This window comes from Nerophis ophidion, linkage group LG19 (genome assembly GCF_033978795.1).
Source record: "Nerophis ophidion isolate RoL-2023_Sa linkage group LG19, RoL_Noph_v1.0, whole genome shotgun sequence".
Taxonomy (NCBI): Eukaryota; Metazoa; Chordata; class Actinopteri; order Syngnathiformes; family Syngnathidae; genus Nerophis; species Nerophis ophidion.
In genome coordinates, this window is record NC_084629.1 from 28,434,885 (window position 1) to 28,457,599 (window position 22,715).

At 43.5% G+C, this 22,715-nt stretch overlaps 1 protein-coding gene across 1 annotated transcript in view; it reads left to right on the forward strand.

Annotated features, from left to right (window-relative positions):
- Positions 1 to 16,632, forward strand: part of tmtc4 (transmembrane O-mannosyltransferase targeting cadherins 4) — a 54,350-nt gene extending 37,718 nt beyond the window's left edge. The window contains exon 19 of the mRNA XM_061879753.1: positions 16,453 to 16,632. Within this exon, the coding sequence (XP_061735737.1) occupies positions 16,453 to 16,559 (107 nt within the window). The 3' untranslated portion in view covers positions 16,560 to 16,632. The remainder of the gene's footprint in view (positions 1 to 16,452) is intronic.
- Positions 16,633 to 22,715: the final 6,083 nt, after the last annotated feature.

The following is a 22,715-nucleotide window of genomic DNA, read 5'->3' on the forward strand; positions in this document are numbered from 1 at the left end:
GGACTAAAATGTTAAACTCTATGCAGAATTTAACTAGAAGTCAATGAAGACTGGATACAATGGGGGTAATATGGGCTGTTCTGGGTGCACCGGTCAGAAGTCTGGCAGCCGCATTTGTACCGTCTGAAGTCTCTTTAGCGTTGACTTGTTTTGAAAAGAGTGAAAAGAGAATTGCAATAGTCAGTACGAGATGAAATGAACGTGTGAGTGATCATTTCACAATCCAATTTTGACAACAAATTTCTCACTTTGGAAATACTTCTGAGATGATAAAAACTGTTTTTGGTCCTTTGACGACAGTGACCCAATAGAGAAAAGCGCTATATAAATATAATTCACTTAAATGGTAAATGGGTTAGGGGCAGCATGGTGGAATAGGGGTTAGTGCACGTACCTCACAACACAAAGGTCCTGAGTTCAATTCCAGGCTCGGGATCTTTGTGTGCGGAGTTTGCATGTTCCCCGTGACTGCGTTGGTTCCCGCCGGGTACTCCGGCTTCCTCCCACCTCCACAGACATGCACCTTGGGATAGGCCCCTCCCATCTCCAAAGACATGCACCTGGAGATAGGCCCCTCCCACCTCTAAAGGCACCTGGGGATAGGCCCCTCCCATCTCCAAAGACATGCACCTGGGGATAGGCCCCTCCCACCTACAAAGACAAGCACCTGGGGATAGGTTGATTGGAAACACTAAATTGGCCCTAGTGTGTGAATGTTGTCTGTCTATCTGTGTTGGCCCAGTAATGAGGGGACGACTTGTCCAGGGTGTACGCCGCCTTCCGCCCGTAGGCAGCTGAGATAGGCTCCAGCACCCCTCTCGACCCCAAAAGGGACAAGCAGTAGAAAATGGATGGATGGATGGACGACAGTGACCGTCCAAAGACATGAACTGATCAAACACAAGCCCAAGGTTTCTGAGGCTACTTTTAACAGATGCTCCCAGAGCACCAGGGGAGTTCTTGATCTGGGGGATCTTTTTATTATCAGAGTTTCCGTTTTGTTTGAATTTATCTGGAGGAAATTTGAGGACAACTAGTTTTTAATACAGGATACGCACATTTAGAGCTGTACATATTTTGATAAGGAAGAAGAAGGCATTTTCAGACGGAGAAGTTGTCCAAGAAAGTTACACACCAGACTACAATACACAGCTGAACAGCAGGCAATGCCAGTCTTTTCACTAACCGGGCAGTGCCATGGCAAATTTGGATTAAAATATGAAGAATTGTGTTCAATTTACAAGTGTGGTCATGACATGTGAGTTATTATGTTATTGAATATGCCACAGATTTGGTCATTTGTTCAAAATGTGACAAAATTTATTTAAAAGTAAGTACCGTATTTTTCGAACTATAAGTCGCAGTTTTTTTCATAGTTTGGCCAGGGGTGCGATTTATACTCAGGAGCGACGTATGTGTGAAATTATTAACACATTACCGTAAAATATCAAATAATATTGTTTAGCTCATTCACGTAAGAGACTAGACCAGAGGTCGGCAACCTGCGGCTACGGAGGCGCATGCGGCTCTTTAGCCACGCCGATGTGGCTCAGCTGCATAATCACCGACACCCCCGATTGTTTCGAGGGGTTTCCGGATTTTGGTGCCTCTCCCGGACATCATCCAGGGTTAACATTATCCGATTTTCACTCAGACTACAATATTGAGGGCGAACCGTGATGGCCTTACTTTTAACGTCCTCTACAACATGTCCTCGCCCGCCTTTACACCATGCTATCTGCGTGCCGGACAGACGCATGCATCTCGCTGCTTCTATCGTCACACATACGAGATTGCAAGGCATGTAATAAAAAGCCATACAGGTTACACTGAAGTTTGTGATATAAACAACTTTAGCACTCTTACTAATATGCGCCACAATGTGAACCCACACCAAACAAGAATGACAAACACATTTCATGAGAACATCCTCACAGTAACACAACATAAATGCGTCATAACAATTACCCATAATCCCTTGCATCCATGACTCTTCCAGGCTATATTATACACCCCCGCACCCCCAACCCCACCCACCTCAACCAACGCACGGGGGGGGGGGGGGGGGGGGGGGGGGGGTTTGGTTCTAGCGTGGTGTAAAATATAGCCTGGAAGAGACATGGATGCATGGGATTATGGGTAATTGTTATGTTGTGTTACAGTGCACATGTTCTCCCGGAATGTGTTTATCATTCTCGTTTAGGATAGGATAGGATAGGATAAGATAAGATAGGATAGGATAGGTCTTTATTGTAATTGCACAAGTACAACAAAACTTTGTTTTCAGCACAAACCTGTTCAAGGTTAGACAAACAAACAGTGTACAGGGTTACAGAACAACAACGCTGATGAGTCGCCATAAGGCGCCCCGTAAAAGATGGGAAAAAGGTAAACGCTGGGGAAGGATGAGTTAAAAAAAATACAATCTAGACTGGGCTCCTAAGGGGGCCCAGTCTGGAGTGGGAAAAAACTCCATAGCAAAGCACATATACATATTACAACATACATCTCGAGATATCTAGCAACAGAGGGAAGGTAGTTCAAGGTCATGGTGGTAGGCTGCAGCTCTCAGGCGCTGACCATCCATTCATCACCCCTACGGGATTTGTGTCCAGGGCGTTGGGTTGGGAAGGGGGTGTATGTGTGGCGTATATTTTTTTTGTGGATGTGTGTGTATGTGTGCGTGTGTGTGTAAGCCCGCAGTGTGTCTGTGTTCCGTGGCCTTGATGTATTATGCAGTCGCTGGTCCAAAGTCAACAACAACAGGTATGTATCCATGAGAGACAAAAAGGGAGTTTGTTGTGTCTTCGCTGCAGTCACCTTCGGAGAGTCTCGAAGCCAGGGAAACAATCCAAGTTAGAATGATTTGTATGCGAGTGAAAATAAAATTTGCTTTTCACTTTAAATTGTCTTTGACTGGTCCTCAAAAACTGCGGGGTAGAGAGTCCGATGTGTTCCACAGTTCTTCCCGCATCCTCCAATCATTTTTGGCAGCTTTGGGGTACTTTGAAGACTGCCAGCAACTTCCAATTTGTTGACAGACCAGAGCAACGCTTACTCCAATCAGCAGATGTCCTGTTGCCATAATTCCGAATAGGTGGATATCTTCACGTCCTCGACAGAAAAGAGTCGCCAGGCACGCGGCACTCCTTCTTCTCCCAAGAGTCCGTCGTGTGTCCAGCAGCAACCGCTTCGTCACGACAGCAGGTTCACCCAAACCCAAGATCTTGTCAATTTTGTTGAGGCCAGTTAAATTGTTCCAATGTTTCGATTTGGAGAGCAGTGCAAAAAGAGGCAACAAGAAAGTTAAGACAAGACAAAACAAAGAAGCAAGCAGGAGAGATAAGGGAGAGGAAAGGAGAGTGAGCTTCCACCCTCGATGAGTGCCAGTGTTTGGTGTTGGTTCACAGTGTGGGGCATATAAGTAAGAGTGTTAAAGTTGTTTATATCACAACCTTCAGTGTAACCTGTATGGCTGTTGACTATATGCCTTGCAGTCGTGTACATGTATCAGCGGAAGCCACGTACAACATGTTACTGGGATGGCAAGCTGTTTGTACATGTTGTAGAAGGCGTCAAAGGAAATGGCTTCATAGCACGCCCTTATTATTGTTATCTGGGTGACCCCCAGCCAATATTAGCGAGTTTGGTTGCGGCTCCCATTATCTTCTTTATTTTGTGAAACGGGTCAAAATGGCTCTTTGAGTAGTAAAGGTTGCTGACCCCTGGACTAGACGAATAAGATTTCATGGGATTTATCGATTAGGAGTGACAGATTGTTTGGTAAATGTATAGCATGTTCTATATGTTATAGTTATTTGAATGACTCTTACCATAATATGTTAAGTTAACATACCAGGCACCTTCTCAGTTGGTTATTTATGCCTCATATAACGTACACTTATTCAGCATGTTGTTCACTATTCTTTATTTATTTTAAATTGCCTTTTAAATGTCTATTATTGGTGTTGGGTTTCCATCCATCCATTTTCTACCGCTTATTCCCTTTCGGGGTCGCGGGGGGCGCTGGCGCCTATCTCAGCTACAATCGGGCGGAAGGCAGGGTACACCCTAGACAAGTCGCCACCTCATCGCAGGGCCAACACAGATAGACATCAAATAAATTTCCCCCAAAAATTCGACTTATACTCCAGTGCAACTTATATATGTTGTTTTTTTCTTCTTTATTATGCATTTTCGTCAGGTGCGACTTATACTCCGAAAAATATGGTAGATTTGTCTTTAATGTTACATAATTGTCCTCCCTGTGACTGCGTGGGTTCCTTTCAGGTACTCCGGCTTCCTCCCACTTCCAAAGACATGCACCTGGGGATAGGTTGATTCGCAACACTAAATTGTCCCTAGTGTGTGAATGTGAGTGTGAATGTTGTCTGTCTATCTGTGTTGGCCCTGCGATGAGGTGGCGACTTGTCCAGGGTGTACCCAGCCTAACACCCGATTGGAGCTGAGATAGGCCGCAACGCCCCCCGCGACCCCGAAGGGAATAAGCGGTAGAAGATGGATGGATGGATTACATAATTGATAACTTTATGACCACGTTTACACTGCAGGTCAAAGTGTCCCAAATCAGATTTTTTTTAAAGGATGTTTCCCAGCTGAGTGTTTACACTGCAAGTACACTATGTTTACACTGCAAGTACACTATGTTTTTTCATCAGACTCCAGTGTAAATGTGCACACGTCCCAATGTGGCCTCGACGTCACGTAAATGTGCAGTTCAATAAAGTGAAAACAAAGGTAGTTGACGTGGAGGAAGTCGCTTCTACCACAAAATGTTTAAAAAATCGAAACACCTTAAAAATTAGATTTTTTTTTTTTTTTTTACGTGAAAGTAAATTAAAAGTAATATGACGGATATGGAATGCAGCTGCGGATAGGCTCCAGCAACCCCCCGTGACCCCGAGCGGGATAAGTGGTAGGAAATGGATGGCTGGTACATGGGTTACACTTATATAGCGCTCTTCTACCTTTTTTAAGGAACTCAAAGCGCTTTGACACTAATTCCACATTCACCCATTCACAGACACATTCACACACTGATGGAGGGAGCTGCCAGTCAAGGCGCTAACCAGGCCCCATCAGGAGCAAGGGTGAAGTGTCTTGCTCAAGGACACAACAGATGTGACTAGGATGGTAGAAGGTGGGGATTGAACCAGGAACCCTCAGGTTGCTGGCACAGCCACACTCCCAACTTCCCCACGCCGTCCCCCTTAGATGTGTATAGAGCAGTGTTATCCTGATACCAATATTTTGGTACCGGTACCAAAATTGTTTCGATACTTTTGTACATAGAGGGAACCACAAAAAAATGGCAATATTGGCTTTATTTTAACAAAAAATCTTAAGAGTACATTAAACATATGTTTCTCATTGCAAGTTTGTCCTTAAATAAAATAGTGAACATACAAGACAACTTGTCTTTTAGTAGTAAGTAAACAAACAAAGGCTCCTAATTTAGTCTGCTGACATATGCAGTAACATATTGTGTCATTTTCCTTTCTTTTGTCAAAATGATTAAGGACAAGTTGTAGAAATTATTAATCTACTTGTTGCCTAAAGGACAAATATGTAATATTTTGGCAGATCTAAATATATAGATGATATAGATCAAATCATGTATTTTCACTTAAAGGCCTACTGAAACCCACTACTACCCACCACGCAGTCTGATAGTTTATATATCAATGATGAAATATTAACATTGCAACACATGCCAATACGGCCTTTTTAGTTTACTAAATTACAATTGTAAATTTCCCAGGAGTTTTGTTTTGAAAACGTGTAATGATGACGTGTACGCAAGACGTCACGGGTTTTTAGGAAATATGAGCGCTGCACACACACACAGCTAAAAGTTGTCTGCTTTAACGGCATAATTACACATTATTTTGGAGATTTGTGTTGCTAAATCTTTGGCAATTTGTTCAATTAATATTGGAGAAGTCACAGTAGAAAGATGGAGTTGGGAAGCTTTAGCCTTTAGCCACACAAACACACGGTGATTCCGTGTTTAAAATTCCTGGAGGTGAAACTTTCCTATGGATCAGAGCGCGGTCAAGCCAACATGGATCCCGACCACATGTCAACCGGCAGGTTTCGGTGAGAAAATTGTGGTTAAAAAGTCGCTTCTTTCCGGAGAAAAGCTGAGCTTGTGCCGTCCATAGCTGCCGTCGACTTCCCTGAAACACTGCGCGTCAAGACACCCGTGGAGACACCCTTCCGACTATCAGGTACTATTTAACTCACTAAAACACTAGCAACACAATAGAAAGATAAGGGATTTCCCAGAATTATCCAAGTAAATGTCTCTAAAAACATCAGAATCCGTCCCAATGCAGTAGCGTTTTTTTTTTAACTTGTTTTTTTTTTATCATTTTTTTTTTCTAGTCCGATGCTATCAATATCCTCAAACACGAATCTTTCATCCTCGCTCAAATTAATGGGGGAATTGTCGTTTTCTCAGTCTGAATAGCACTTTTTGTTGGAGGCTCCCATCAAAAACAATGTGAATATGTGAGGATCCCCCACACTTGCGACGTCATCGTCTGCGACTTCCTGTAGAGGCAGGGCTTTTGTCTTAGCACCGAAAGTTGCAAACTTTATCGTGGATGTTCTCTACTAAATCCTTTCAGCAAAAATATGGCAATATCGTGAAATGATCAAGTATGACACAGAATGGACCTGCTATCCCCGTTTAAATAAGAAAAGCTCATTTCAGTAGGCCTTTAAAGCAGTTTAAGTCAGGAACATGTAAATGATACCAAAGTTAGCTAAAAAAAATTCATTTTCAAAAGGAATTGGGTATTTCATTTATACATTGTATATTTTCTCGTTTGTTAGCGATAGTAACAACTCGTCCAATTTCGATAACATTTAGTGGAAAAAATACCAATTAATTGCATGAAGGTGTGGATCAAGTCATTTATTTTCAGTTCTGGCAGTTTGAATCATAAAAGCATGAACGGTACAAGCACATCCCAAAGTTAGCCTGCTGGTTAAATTTTTTTTTACTTTTACAAGGAATTATGTATTTAATTTACACGTGGTATATTTTCTCATTTGAATGTGAGTGTGAATGTTGTGTGTCTATCTGTGTTGGCCCTGCGATGATCTCAATTATAATCATGACAAAAACACAGGATGGCAATGTATTAATATCAATTAAGATTGAAATGATTTCCTTACTCCCTTTTATTGCGTACAGCATTTATCTTGGAGTCAATAATGGGAGTAGTACATTTTATTTAAAAAAAAAAAAAAAAGTAAAAGACGTTTTGCAGGGTGGAAAAAAAACAAATATATGTGTGGAAACAAAACGAATGAAGTTTAAAAATATACACACAGAGCAAGATTGAAATATTATAATGTGATGTACCACTAAATGTGAACGTTTTTTAAAAAGTTATACGTTGAAAGCAGTGCGGAAATGGTACAAATAGTTTTTGGGTTTTTAAATAAACAAAAAAAATGGTACAAATAGTTTTTGGGTTTTTTTAAATAAACAAAAACTACTATTCTACCTTATCTCCTAAGTTTGTAAACAACAAAGAACAATGCTGTGATTAAAAAAAAATACTGTAGTATCGACCTAGTACTGATACTCTACTCATACTTGCCAACCTTGAGACCTCCAAATTCGGTGGGCGGGGTTTGGTGGTAGCGGGGGTGTATATTGTAGTGTCCCGGAAGAGTTAGTGCTGCAAGGGGTTCTGGGTATTTGTTCTGTTGTGTTACAGTGCGGATGTTCTCCCGAAACGTGTTTGTCATTCTTTTTTGGTGTGGGTTCACAGTGTGGCGCACATTTGTAACAGTGTTAAAGTTTTTCATATGGCCACCCTCAGTGTGACCTGTATGGCTGTTGACCAAGTATGCCTTGCATTCACTTGTGTGTGATAAAAAGCCGCATGTATTATGTGTTTGGGTCGGCACGCTGTTTGTATGGAGGGAAAGTGGATGTGACGACAGATTGTAGAGGACGATAAAGGCAGTGCCTTTAAGGCACGCCCCCAACATTGTTTTCGGGGTGGAAATCGGGAGAATGGTTGACCCGGGAGATTTTCTGAGGGCCACTGAAATTCGGGAGTCTCCCGGGAAAATCGGGAGGGTTGGAAAGTTTGTCTCCACTTGGTATCATTACTATCAGTATTTGTATGGATCTGCCCACCCCTGTAAGCTTTAGCTTAGCGGTTAACTTCTTTTATCCTCCCACAGTGTGTTTAGCTCTTCCTTGTCCTCTCGTCCTTGCGATACTTGGAAGAAATGTACTTCATTTGCCACCATGGAGGTTAAGGATCAGTGATATAGAAGCAGCTGTGGGTGGTCATTAGCCGCTAGCGAGGACTCTACTTTGCGTTGAGGATGCCTTCAATCGCTTGTCGCTTCCAAGTTTGCGGCATCAACATGCGTTATCGCCGTATAATGATAGCATTTAAAGTTGACCAAAAATATCTAATTTACAAACCCCGTTTCCTTATGAGTTGGGAAGTTGTGTTAGATGTAAATATAAACGGAATACAATGATTTGCAAATCCTTTTCAACCCATATTCAATTGAATGCACCACAAAGACAAGATATGTGATGTTCAAACTCATAAACTTTATTTCGTTTTGCAAATAATAATTAACTTAGAATTTCATGGCTGCAACACGTGCCAAAGTAGTTGGGAAAGGGCATGTTCACCACTGTGTTACATCACCTTTTCTTTTAACAACACTCAATAAACATTTGGGAACCGAGGAAACTAATTGTTTAAGCTTTGAAAGTGGAATTCTTTCTCATTCTTGTTTTATGTAGAGCTTCAGTCGTTCAACAGTCCGGGGTCTCTGCTGTCGTTTTTTATGCTTCATAATGCTCCACACATTTTCGATGGGAGACAGGTCTGGACTGCAGACGGGCCAGGAAAGTACCTGCACTCTTTTTTTACGAAGCCACACTGTTGTAACACTTGTCTTGCTGAAATAAGTAAGGGCGTCCATGATAACCTTGCTTGGATGACAACATATGTTGCTCCAAAACCTGTATGGACCTTTCAGCATTAATGGTGCCTTCACAGATGTGTAAGTTACCCATGCCTTGGGCACTAATACACCCCCATACCATCACAGATGCTCGCTTTTGAACTTTGCGCCTATAACAATTCCAATGGTTCTTTTCCTCTTTGTCCTGGAGGACACCACGTCCTCTGTTTCCAAATATAATTTGAAATGTGGACTCGTGAGACCACAGAACACCTTTCCGCTTTGCATCAGTCCATCTTAGGTGAGCTCGTTCCTGGATGTTGTTAATAAATGGGTTTGGCTTTGCATAGTAGAGTTTTAACTTGCACTTACAGATGTAGCGACCAACTGTAGGTACTGACAGTGGTTTTATGAAGTGTTCCTGAGCCCATGTGGTGATATCCTTTACTCACTGATGTCGGTTTTTGATGCAGTACCGCCTGAAAGATCAAAAGTCCGTAATATCATCGCTTACGTGCAGTGATTTTCCCAGATTCTCTGAACTTTTTGATGATTTTATGGACCGTAGATGGTAAAATTCCTTGCAATAGCTCGTTGAGAAATGTTGTTCTAAAACAGTTCGACAATATGCTTATAAAGTGGTGACCCTCGCCCCATCCTTGTTTTTGAATTACTTAGCATTTCATGGAAGCTGCTTTTATACCCAATCATGGCACCCACCTGTTCCCAATTAGCCTGCACACCTGTGGGATGTTCCATATAAGTGTTTGATAAACATTCCTCAACTTTATCAGTATTTATTGCCACCTTTCCCCAACTTCTTTGTCACGTGTTGCTGGCATCAAATTCTAAAGTTAATGATTATTTGCACTATCAGTGGTAACTTTAACTTTTAAAAAAAAAAGGTGAGATAACTGAAAACTAAATAGCCACCCTTTGCTCTGAATCCTGCTTTGCCCACTCTTGGCATTCTCTCCATGAGCTCCAAGCACACCTGTGAAGTGAAAACCATTTCAGGTGACTACCTCTTGAAGCGCACGGAGAGAATACCAAGAGTGTGCAAAGCAGTAATCACAGCACAGGGTGGTTATTTTGAAAAAACTAAAATATCAAACATGTTTTCAGTTATTTGTTAAGCACATAACTGCACGTGTTCATTCATAGTTTTGATGTGACAATGTAAATAGTCATGAAAATAAGGAAAATGCATTGAATGAGAAAGTGGGTCCAAATGTTTTTCCTGTACTGTGTGTGTGTGTGTGTGTCTCTCTCTAAAAAAAAAAAAAAAGAAAATATATATATATATATCCATCCATCCATCTTCTTCCGCTTATCCGAGGTCGGGTCGCGGGGGAAACAGCCTAAGCAGGGAAGCCCAAACTTTCCTCTCCCCAGCCACTTCGTCTAGCTCTTCCCGGGGGATCCCGAGGCGTTCCCAGGCCAGCCGGGAGACATAGTCTTCCCAACGTGTCCTGGGTCTTCCCCGTGGCCTCCTAACGGCTGGACGTGCCCTAAACACCTCCCTAGGGAGGCGTTCGGGTGGCATCCTGACCAAATGCCTGAGCCACCTCATCTGGCTCCTCTCGATGTGAAGGAGCAGCGGCTTTACTTTGAGTTCCTCCCGGATGGCAGAGCTTCTCACCCTATCTCTAAGGGAGAGACCCGCCACCCGGCGGAGGAAACTCATTTCGGCCGCTTGTACCCGTGATCTTGTCCTTTCGGTCATGACCCAAAGCTCATGACCATAGGTGAGGATGGGAACGTAGATCGATCGGTAAATTGAGAGCTTTGCCTTCCGGCTCAGCTCCTTCTTCCCCACAACGGATCGATACAACGTTCGCATTACTGAAGACGCCGCACCGATCCGCCTGTCGATCTCACGATCAACTCTTCCTCCACTCGTGAACAAGACTCCTAGGTACTTGAACTCCTCCACTTGGGGCAGGGTCTCCTCCCCAACCCGAAGATGGCACTCCACCCTTTTCCGGGCGAGAACCATGGACTCAGACTTGGAGGTGCTGATTCTCATTCCGGTCGCTTCACACTCGGCTGCGAACCGATCCAGCGAGAGCTGAAGATCCCGGTCAGATGAAGCCATCAGGACCACACCAAACCGGAACCCCTCAACGCCTTGACTGCGCCTAGAAATTCTGTCCATAAAAGTTATGAACGGAATCGGTGACAAAGGACAGCCTTGGCGGAGTCCAACCCTCACTGGAAACGTGTCTGACTTACTGCCAGCAATGCGGACCAAGCTTTGACACTGATCATACAGGGAGCGGACCGCCACAATAAGACAGTCCAGTACCCCATACTCTCTGAGCACTCCCCACAGGACTTCCCGAGGGACACGGTCGAATGCCTTCTCCAAGTCCACAAAGCACATGTAGACTGGTTGGGCAAACTCCCATGCACCCTCAAGAACCCTGCCGAGAGTATAGAGCTGGTCCACAGTTCCACGACCAGGACGAAAGCCACACTGTTCCTCCTGGATCCAAGGTTCGACTATCCGGCGTAGCCTCCTCTCCAGTACACCTGAATAAACCTTACCGGGAAGGCTGAGGAGTGTGATCCCACGATAGTTGGAACACACCCTCCGGTCCCCCTTCTTAAAGAGAGGGACCACCACCCCGGTCTGCCAATCCAGAGGTACCGCCCCCGATGTCCACGCGATGCTGCAGAGTCTTGTCTACCAAGACAGCCCCACAGCATCCAGAGCCTTAAGGAACTCCGGGCGGATGTCATCCACCCCCAGGGCTTTGCCACCGAGGAGCTTTTTGACTACCTCAGCAACTTCATCCCCAGAAATAGGAGAGCCCACCACAGATTCCCCAGGCACTGCTTCCTCAAAGGAAGACGTGTTGGTGGGATTGAGGAGGTCTTCGAAGTATTCCTTCCACGCATCCACAACATCCGCAGTCGAAGTCAGCAGAACACCATCCGCACCATACACGGTGTTGATAGTGCACTCCTTCCCCTTCCTGATGCGGCGTATGGTGGTCCAGAATCGCTTCGAAGCCGTCCGGAAGTCGTTTTCCATGGCTTCCCCGAACTCTTCCCATGTCCGAGTTTTTGCCTCCGCGACCGCGAAAGCTGCACACCGCTTGGCCCGTCGGTACCCGTTCACTGCCTCCGGAGTCCTATGAGCCAAAAGAACCCGATAGGACTCCTTCTTCAGCTTGACGGCATCCCTCACTGCTGGTGTCCACCAACGGGTTCTGGGATTACCGCCACGACAGGGACCAACAACCTTGCGGCCACAGCTGCAATCAACTGCCTCGACAATAGAGGTTCGGAACTTGGTCCGCTCGGACTCAATATCCCGCATCTCCCTCGTGACATGTTCAAAGTTCTCCCGGAGGTGTGAATTGAAACTTTCCCTGACAGGAGACTCTGCCAGACGTTCCCAGCAGACCCTCACAATGCGCTTGGGCCTCCCAGGTCTGTCCGGCATCCTCCCCCACCATCGCAGCCTACTCACCACCAGGTGATGATCGGTAGAAAGCTCCGCCCCTCTCTTCACCCGAGTGTCCAAAACATGAGGCCGCAAATCCGATGACACAACTACAAAGTCAATCATGGAACTGCGGCCTAGGGTGTCCCGGTGCCAAGTGCAGATATGGACACCCTTATGTTTGAACATGGTGTTTGTTATCGACAAACTGTGACGAGCACAAAAGTCCAATAACAAAACACCACTCGGGTTTAGATCCGGGCGACCATTCTTCCCAATCACGCCTCTCCAGGTTTCACTGTCGTTGCCAACATGAGCGTTGAAGTCCCCCAGTAGGTCAAGGGAATCACCCGGGGGAGCACTTTCCAGTACTCCCTCGAGTGTTCCCAAAAAGGGTGGGTACTCTGAACTGCTGTTTGGTGCGTAAGCGCAAACAACAGTCAGGACCCGTCCCCCCACCCAAAGGCGGAGGGAAGCTACCCTCTCGTCCACTGGTTTGAACTCCAACGTGCAGGCTTTAAGCCGGGGGCAACGAGAATTGCCACCCCAGCCCGTCGCCTCTCACTGCTGGCAACGCCAGAGTGGAAGAGAGTCCAGTCCCTCTCGAGAGAACTGGTTCCAGAGCCCTTGCTGTGCGTCGAGGTGAGTCCGACTATATCCAGCCGGAACTTCTCTACCTCGCGCACTAGCTCAGGCTCTTTCCCCCCAGTGAGGTGACGTTCCACGTCCCAAGAGCTAGCTTCTGAAGCCGAGGATCGGACCGCCAAGTGCCCTGCCTTATATATATATATATATATATATGTATGTATATATACCGGTATAGATACAGTATATACAGTTGTGATCAAAATTATTCAACCCCCACACAATTTTGGTGTTTTAGCAAGTTGGACATTTATTCCGTATTTTGTTTACAGTCATATCAAATAAAGATGTCTCAAATAGACAAATGCAACTTAAATTGTAACACTTTATTAAAGGACAATTTTCTTAATATCTCATTGACAAAATGATTCAACCCCCTAGTTACATGCATCTTTAGTACTTAGTAGAACACCCTTTGGCAGTAATGACATCCTTCAAATTTGATACATAACCGGACACAAGCTTCTTGCAACCATCTACAGGTATTTTAGCCCATTCCTCTTGGGCAAAGGCCTCCAGTTCATTCATATTCTTGGGCTTGCGTGCTGCAACTGCCTTCTTCAAGTCCCACCACAGCTTTTCTATAGGATTTAGGTGGGGCGACTCTGAAGGCCACTCAAGAGTCTTCCAGCCCTTCTTCTGCAACCACTCTGATGTTGATTTGGAGGTATGCTTGGGATCGTTGTCCTGTTGGAAGGTCCAACGTCTCCCAAGCCTCAGCTTCGTCACTGACTTCATGACTTTTGCAGCTAATATATCCTGCTAGGAAATAGAATTCATAATGCCTTGAACGCGCTGGAGATTCCCGCTACCTGAGGCAGAGAAACAGCCCCAGAGCATGATTGACCCCCCACCATGCTTAACAGTAGGAAAGGTGTTCTTCTCTTTGTAAGCTTCATTTTTTCTCCTCCAGACATAACATTGATTCATAGGCCCAAAGAGTTCCAGTTTTGTCTCATCACTCCATAGAACAGTTTCCCAAAACCTTTGGGGTTTGTCTAGATGAATTTTGGCATACTGGAGTCATTTTTCTTGTGCCTGGTAGTCAGAAGTGGGGTCCGCCCGGGAGTTCTGGCATGGAGGCCTTCATCTCGTAGTGCGCGCTTTATTGTCTGGGACGAAACCTGCGTTCCCCCCTCTGCAATGTCCTGTTGTAGTTCCTCAGCTGTTACCCGGGGGTTTTTCACCACTGTACGCACACAGCATCCTGTTTCTACCACGCCCAGGTAGTGTTTCCACTGTGCCTTTAGCTTTAAACTTGCGAATTATGCTCCCAACTGTGTCTCTTGGAATGTGTAATGTCTTTGCTATTTTCTTATATTCATATCCTTTCTTATGAAGAGAAATGACCTCCTCTCTTGACTTCTTTGACAAGAGTGTGCAAAGCAGTAATCAGAGCAAAGGGCGGGTATTTTGAGAAAACTAGAATATAATAGAAGTTTTCAGTTATTTCACCTTTTTTTAAGTACATAACTCCTGTTCATTCATAGTTTTGATGTGACAATCTTTAATGTAAATAGTCATGAAAGCACTTTGAATGAGAAGGTGTGTCCAAACTTTTGGCCTGTACTGTATATTTTGCACAACCCTACTACCGTGATAGTTCTTAACTAACAAACACAAGACCCAATTGATGTTTTTGAACGGTTTGTTCTTTGTAGAAATGTGTTTGTTTGACGGTTTTTAGAACAAGTACTGATTTCTACGGAGCTTTGTACCAAGGAAGCTTCCAAACAATGTGGACATTTTTCTACATTTCCCCCCCAAATGTCGTACCCGATGATGCATGAACGTTGAAGACAACATTCCTCCGAGATGGAATTTTTGGGAGCCCGGGCGGAGGTCTGCTGAGTTTGCCCTTCTTTGTTCTTCGGGGGCTGATGATGATGCCACCCTGCAGCCTCCGCCTAATGGGAGAAAGGTGTTTGTCTTTTAAAGGAGACAAGAGGTCAGAGAAGACAGGACTCTTCATGAAAACACAGCCGCTTCAAAGAGCGGAGAAGGGGGCGACCGGGGATGGCGTCCCCTGGGGACAACACACACAGAGACAGATCAGGCGACCTTAGTGTGAAACATCAGTCAACAAGCGTGCACCCGGGGTTAAAGGTCAATACACTTCTATTTTTTCACCTGCTTCCTTCAGCTCGCGGGGAACTTTTGAAGCGGCTTTGTTTGCTCTTACAGTACAATGCAACACTTTGTCTCTTTGATGCTCCTCGCGTCTTATTGGACGTTTGATCTCCTAAATATGGAACCCATGGCAGGAGGGAGACCATATGGACTCAAATCCGAGGACGTGCCTTTTAATTAGGATAATCGAATCAAGCGGGGGGTTGAGGCTAACTGGCTTGAAAGAGAAACAAAGATGGAACACGTTGCGTCCTCCAGCCAGTGCAAACGTTCTTTGTAGAAACATATTTTGAACAATAATACCTCGGGGGTAAACAAGAACTGAGGCGGAATAGTTCAGAATATAAAGTTGTGGAGCGACCACCTGTCGCACTACAGGAAAACACCCTTTCATTAGCCTTAAAACTACAGCATGAGCTCAGGCTGAGCAATATGGCGGACAATTGTACCACAATATGAGTGTTGGATATTGGTTGATATCCATCCTTTTATTTTCTACCGCTTGTTCCTTTTTGGTGTCGCGGGGGTGCTGTCAGAAGGTCATCCAGGTTTTTAAACATTTTACCTGAATGCATGTCATGTATTCAATTTGATTTTAAGTTCTTTCAGGCTGTATTTTGGTTTACAGGTTCAGAGAATTGCACTACTGTTTTTTTCAAACTATAAAGCGCACCTAAAATCCTTATATTTTCACAAAAATCGACAGTGTGCCTGATAACCTGGTGTGCCCAATGTACGGAATAATTCTGGTTGTGCTTACCGACCTCGAAGCAATTTTATTTGGTACACGATGTAATGATAAGTGTGGCCGGTAGATATCAGTCACACATAAGAGACGCGTGTATACTGTGATATGACGCCAGTAAATAACACCAAAACTTTAAATGTTCCATTAAAAATTAAGAACATTACACACGGCACTGTGTCAAAAATGTTTTAGTATGACTTTGAAGCCGCACCGCTTGATGGATTGTCGGCCCATTACAGCAACCTTAGTCAGAGATACAAGTATTACTATGGTGTGTGTGTATGTCCATCCATCCATCCATCCATTTTCTACCGCTTGTCCCTTTCGGGGTCGCGGGGGTGCTGGAGCCTATCTCAGCTACATTCGAGCGGAAGGCGAGGTATGCCCTGGACAAGTCGCCAACTCATCACAGGGCCAACACAGATAGACAGACAACATTCACACTCACATTCACACACTAGGGCCAATTTAGTGTTGTCAATCAACCTATCCCCAGGTGCATGTCTTTGGAGGTGGGAGGAAGCCGGAGTACCTGGAGGGAACCCACGCAGTTGCAGTGGAACATGCAAACTCCACACAGAAAGATCCCGAGCCTGGGATTGAACTCAGGACTACACAGATCTTCATATCCTTTGGTATTGATATTTTTTTATGACCTATCGAAAATAAGCACCAGGAGTAGTGTTGTCCTGATACCGGTACCAAAAATGTTTTTGGTACTTTTCTAAAGAAAAAAAGGGGACCACAAAAAAATGTCATTATTGGCTTTATTTTAACTAAAAATCATAGGGTACATTAAACATGTTTCCTATTGCATGTTTTTCCTTAAATAAAATAGTGAACATACAAGACAACTTGTGTTTTATTAGTAAGTAAACAAACAAAGGCTCTTAATTTAGCTGCTGACATATGCAGTAACATATTGTGTCATTTATCTACCTATTATTTTGTCAACATTATTAAGGACAAGTGGTAGAATGTGAGTTATTAATCTACTTGTTCATTTACTGTTAATATCTGCTTACTTTCTCTTTTAACATGTTCTATCTACACTTCTGTTAAAATGTAATAATCACTTATTCTTCTGTTTTTTGATACTTTACATTAGTTTTGGATGATACCACAAATTTGAAAAACGAAAGAAGATGTGATGCCAAAAAATATCGACGTAATCATAGTAGTATCGACTAGATACGCTACTGTACTTGGTATCCCTACAGTAGATGTTAAGTATAGATCCACCAATGGCGTTTGTTTACATTTTGACGGCGGTGAGCTATGGTGTGTAGTGAAGCAAGTTTAGCTATTCTTTGTCCTGCAGTGATAATGATACTTGTAAGAAACTTACTTTATTTGTCACCAAGGAGACAAGGATTAGTGATTTAGAAGTAGCTAAAACACTCCCGACTGGGGCTGGACTTTAGCCGCCGGCTAGCTAGCCATGTCTTAAAGCACCTCTTCCTGAGGTTGTTTCAGTGTTATAACTTCACCTTTATCTTTACTTTTTAAGACAAAATGCGTCCGTTCTCCCTTTTCCGTCTACACACTGTGTCTGCTTGTAAGTACTCTGTGACTGTGCGCTGCCGAACATGCTCGTCTGCTCGTAAACCAGCAATGTCACGAAATGACAGGGGCGCTGTACTTTTCAGATTATCTTTTCAGAGACGGTATAGTACCGAATACGATTCATTAGTATTGCAGTACAATACTAATACCATACAATCCTAACCAGCAGTAAACTATATTGAATGTAAACAATGTTATTTAAAATGTAGCTTTCCTCTGATTATAATCAAGGCAGAAAGGAAAGGAAATGTCGACACAAGCCTACAAAAAACACTCAATGTGAACACAATTCTAAAACCACATTATAACCTCTTAAAGGCCTACTGAAACCCACTACTACCCACCACGCAGTCTGATAGTTTATATATCAATGATGAAATATTAACATTGCAACACATCCCAATACGGCCTTTTTAGTTTACTAAATTGCAATTTTAAATTTCCTGGGAGTTTCGTCTTGAAAACGTTATGTAATGATGACGTGTACGCAAGACGTCACGGGTTTTAAGGAAATAAGAGCGCTGCACACACACACAGCTAAAAGTCGTCTGCTTTAACGGCATAATTACACAGTATTTTGGACATCTGTGTTGCTGAATGTTTTGCAAATTCTTAAATTAATATTGGAGAAATCAAAGTAGCAAGATGGAGTTTGGAAGCTTTAGCCTTTAGCCACACAAACACACGGTGATTCTTTGTTTAAAATTCCTGGAGGTGAAAATTTCCTATGGATCAGAGCGCGGTCAAGCCAACATGAAACACGACCACATGTCAACCAGCAGGTTTCGGTGAGAAAATTGTGGTTAAAAAGTCAGTTCTTACCGGAGAAAAGCTGAGCTTGTGCCGTCCATAGCTGCCGTCGACTCCCCTGAGATCCTGCCCCTCAAGACACCCGTGGAGACACCTTTCAGACTATCAGGTACTATTAAACTCACTAAAACACTAGCAACACAATAGAAAGATAAGGGATTTCCCAGAGTTAACCTAGTAAATGTGTCTAAAAACATCGGAATCCGTCCCAATGCCATCGCAACTTTTTTTTTTTTTTTTCTCTAGTCCGTCGCTATCAATATCCTCAAACACGAATCTTTCATCCTCGCTCAAATTAATGGGGAAATTGTCGTTTTCTCGGTCCGAATAGCACTGTTTGTTGCAGGCTCCCATTAAAATCAATGTAAATATGTGAGGAGTGACGTCATCGTCTGTGACTTCCGGTAGAGGCAGGGCATTTCTCTTAGGACCTAAAGTTGCCAACTTTATCGTGGATGTTCTCTACTAAATCCTATCAGCAAAAATATGGCAATATTGCGAAATGATCAAGTATGACACATAGAATGGACCTGCTATCCCCGTTTAAATAAGAAAATCTCATTTCAGTAGGCTTTTGAAAAGAAGGTGCAAAAATAATGTGGAATATGTAAAAAAAAAAAAAAAAAAATCTTACTAAAGCGAAACCTGAGATGAAGTATTTTCCGCAGGTTTCGTGCCAGAAAGTTACGGCTGTGCTCTAAAGGGTGAGCAGGGTGGTGGAGGCGAGTGCCTTTGCATCATTTACAGACCACATCGGTCTGACTACGGCAGGGATGCCCATTACGTTGATCGCAGTCTACCGGTCGATCATGGAGGGTGTGTCAGTCGATCGCAAACCAAGCATCCATCCATCCATTTTCTACCGCTTATTCCCTTTCGGGGTCGCGGGGGGCGCTGGCGCCTATCTCAGCTACAATCGGGCGGAAGGCAGGGTACACCCTGGACAAGTCGCCACCTCATCGCAGGGCCAACAGAGATAGACAGACAACATTCACACTCACATCCACACACTAGGGCCAATTTTAGTGTTGCCAATCAACCTATCCCCAGGTGCATGTCTTTGGAAGTGGGAGGAAGCCGGAGTACCCGGAGGGAACCCACGCATTCACGGGGAGAACATGCAAACTCCACACAGAAAGTCAAGCATTACAAAAATAAACCTAAAAATGTGTGATCATTTTTCGTACCTGATTGACATTCACGGCACGGCTTGTGAGATGACCCTGGCTGCTGCCAGATCATTATTAAGAAAACATGACCGAGAGGAGGGCGAGAAACACTTTTTATTTCAACACTCTCACGCCGTACCTGCTGTCAAAACCCTAAAGACAGACTGCACACTTGCTGTCTTCACAATAAAAGCCCTGCTTCATCCTGCCTACGCTAACAAAATAAGAGTCTCAGAAAGCAGTCACACCTGGGTGAAGTCTTGTCTGGTTTCATGTTGTCTTGTCATTTCCTGTTTTATTTTGAAAGGTTAACTCGCCCTCTCGTTTCAGGTCACTTGTTTTTCCTCCCGTTTCAGTGGTCCGATGTCTCTCCTGATTGTGCCCACCTGTGTCACCCTCCCTCATGTGTATAAATGTCTCGTCCTCCTCTTGTCTTGTGCCAGAGTATATCGTCTCGCTACATACCTCAAGCCTTGTACCAAGTTTGATAAGTATTGTATCGCTTTATTTATTGATTTCTTTGTTTCCTCCGAGAGAGTGATTTTCTGTTGCTAAAAATTTTCGTGCTAGTCTTTTGTATCTATTTCATAGTGCTTTGTCTTCCTTTTTCCTCCTTCTGGAGCACTTTTACTTTGCTGGCTTCTCGACTCCTTTGCATGATTGATTTTCCTTACTGTAGATAATCGTAGATTGTTAAGTTTTGCTATTAGACTCGTATTGAATTTTTGCTATTGCCTTTTTCCTCCTTATGGAGTGATCTTCTGTTTTTTGCCTTATGCCAGGGGTGTCAAACTCAAATACAGAGTGGGCCAAAATTTAAAACTGAACAAAGCCGCGGGCCAAGGTTGAACAAATTAACCTTTTAATAGGGACCCATACAAGTTTTGCAATAAATATTGAACAAGCAAAGCTTATATAGGGCAGCACGGCGGCCCAGGGGTTAGTGCATCTGCCTCACAATACGAAGGTCCTGAGTAATCCTGGGTTCAATCCCGGGCTCGGGATCTGTCCGTGTGGAGTATGCATGTTCTCCCCGTGACTGCGTGGGTTCCCTCCGGGGACTCCGGCTTCCTCCCATGGAACAGGCAGAGCTTATATAACGTAATAGTGCAAAATCAACTTTAAAAAAAACATCAGTGGTATATTAAATAAAATGTAATTAAAAAAATTAATGCCTCTTTTCTATTTGCGGCCTTCTGAGCTAAATATCAACATTAACTTTTTCCACAGGCTAATAAATTTGAAAATAAAATAAAAATGAGGTGGGCGGGGTTTGGTGGTAGCGGGGGGTGTATATTGTAGCGTTCTGGAAGAGTTAGTGCTGCAAGGGGTTCTGGGTATTTGTTCTGTTGTGTTTATGTTGTGTTACGGTGCGGTTGTTCTCCCGAAATGTGTTTTGTCATTCTTGTTTGGTGTGGGTTCACAGTGTGGCGCATATTTGTAACAATGTTAAAGTTGTTGATACGGCCACCCTCAGTGTGACCTGTATGGCTGTTGACCAAGTATGCATGGCATTCGCATATGTGTGTGTGAAAGCCGCATAAATTATGTGACTTGGCCAACACGCTGTTTATATGTAGGAAAAGAGGACGTGACGACATGTTGTAGAGGACACTAAAGGCACGCTCCCAATATTGTTGTCCGGGTGGAAATCGGAAGAATGGTTGCCCAGGGAGATTTTCGGGAGGGGCACTAAACTTCGGGAGTCTCCCGGGAAAATCGGGAGGGTTGGTAAGTATGGGTATTAGCGGTGAATTTGGTGTTACCGGCGGGCCAGCTCTAATGTTAATTTAATATTGCCTCAAGGGCCAAATGAAATTAAACGGCTGGCCAGAGTTTGACACCCATGCCTTATGCCCTTTGCTACATTTCCTTTGTTCCTCAAATATATCACAGATTTTGTAGCCACTTTGTTTTGATCACTCTGTCCTAGAGATAGCAAAGAAAACTAATTAAATAAAGTCTGAGTAAATTGTCACGCTTCTGCACTTGAGTCCTCGTTTTCACCCAGCCCTAACAAAATTAAGTGTGCACAAGTTAGCAAGCTACGGAGTTGGCCGTCAATGTATTTCTTGCAAAATGTATAAAAACGAGTATGAAAGTTGGACAAATAAGACGCCAAAAACTAACCACTTTCTTGTGGTATTGGACTTTTTTCTCCTCCGTTCAAAAATGTGGACGTTATCATCACTACTGTCTGATTCCAATCAATGCAAGTCATCAGAATCAGGCAATACAACAACTTATATTCTTGTCTTCATGAAACAAAAGAAATCTGTGTTAAACATGCTTGTATTATCATTAAACACCTTTAACGTGTTAACAAAAATGTCTCTTTCATAAATAATTAAATATAAATTATATGAATGAGGTACATTCCTTCGACTCGGTCAATTGAAAAGTAGCTCGCCTGCAGAAAAAGTGTCGGCCCCTTTTAAAAAAATCAAAAAAGCTGCCATACTGTCGAGGTGACTTTTCCTCTTTTATCCACAAATTCTTCGCTCTGTCCAGCACTCATTTTTACTCTCTCTTCTCAAGAATCAACGGCCAGACAAGATGGGGCAAGCGAACTGATAGTTGATACTGTTACCTGATTGGCTGTTGGCGTGTTACTCCCACTGATCAGTGATCACTTCTTGCTTTGCTCGGTTACCAGAGAGCGAGTGCCTTTTTTCATGCAACCAACCTTGCTACAAAAATTGAAAAAAAATGTTTTATCAAAGGCATTCTTTATTGATACCGAATACTTATCTGTCGGGATATACAAACCCCGTTTCCAAATGAGTTGGGAAATTGTGTTAAATGTAAATATAAACAGAATACAATGATTTGCAAATCCTTTTCAAGCCATATTCAGTTGAATATGCTACAAAGACAACGTATTTTATGTTCAAACTGATAAACATTTATTTTGTGTGCAAATAATCATTAACTTTAGAATTTGATGCCAGCAACACGTGACAAATAAGTTGGGAAAGGTGGCAATAAATACTGATAAAGTTGAGGAATGCTCATCAAACACTTATATGGAACATCCCACAGGTGTGCAGGCTAATTGGGAACAGGTGGGTGTCATGATTGGGTATAAAAGCAGCTACCATGAAATGCTAAGTAATTCACAAACAAAGATGGGGTGAGGGTCACCACTTTGTAAGCAAATTGTCGAACAGTTTTAGAACAACATTTCTCAACGAGCTATTGCAAGGAATTTAGG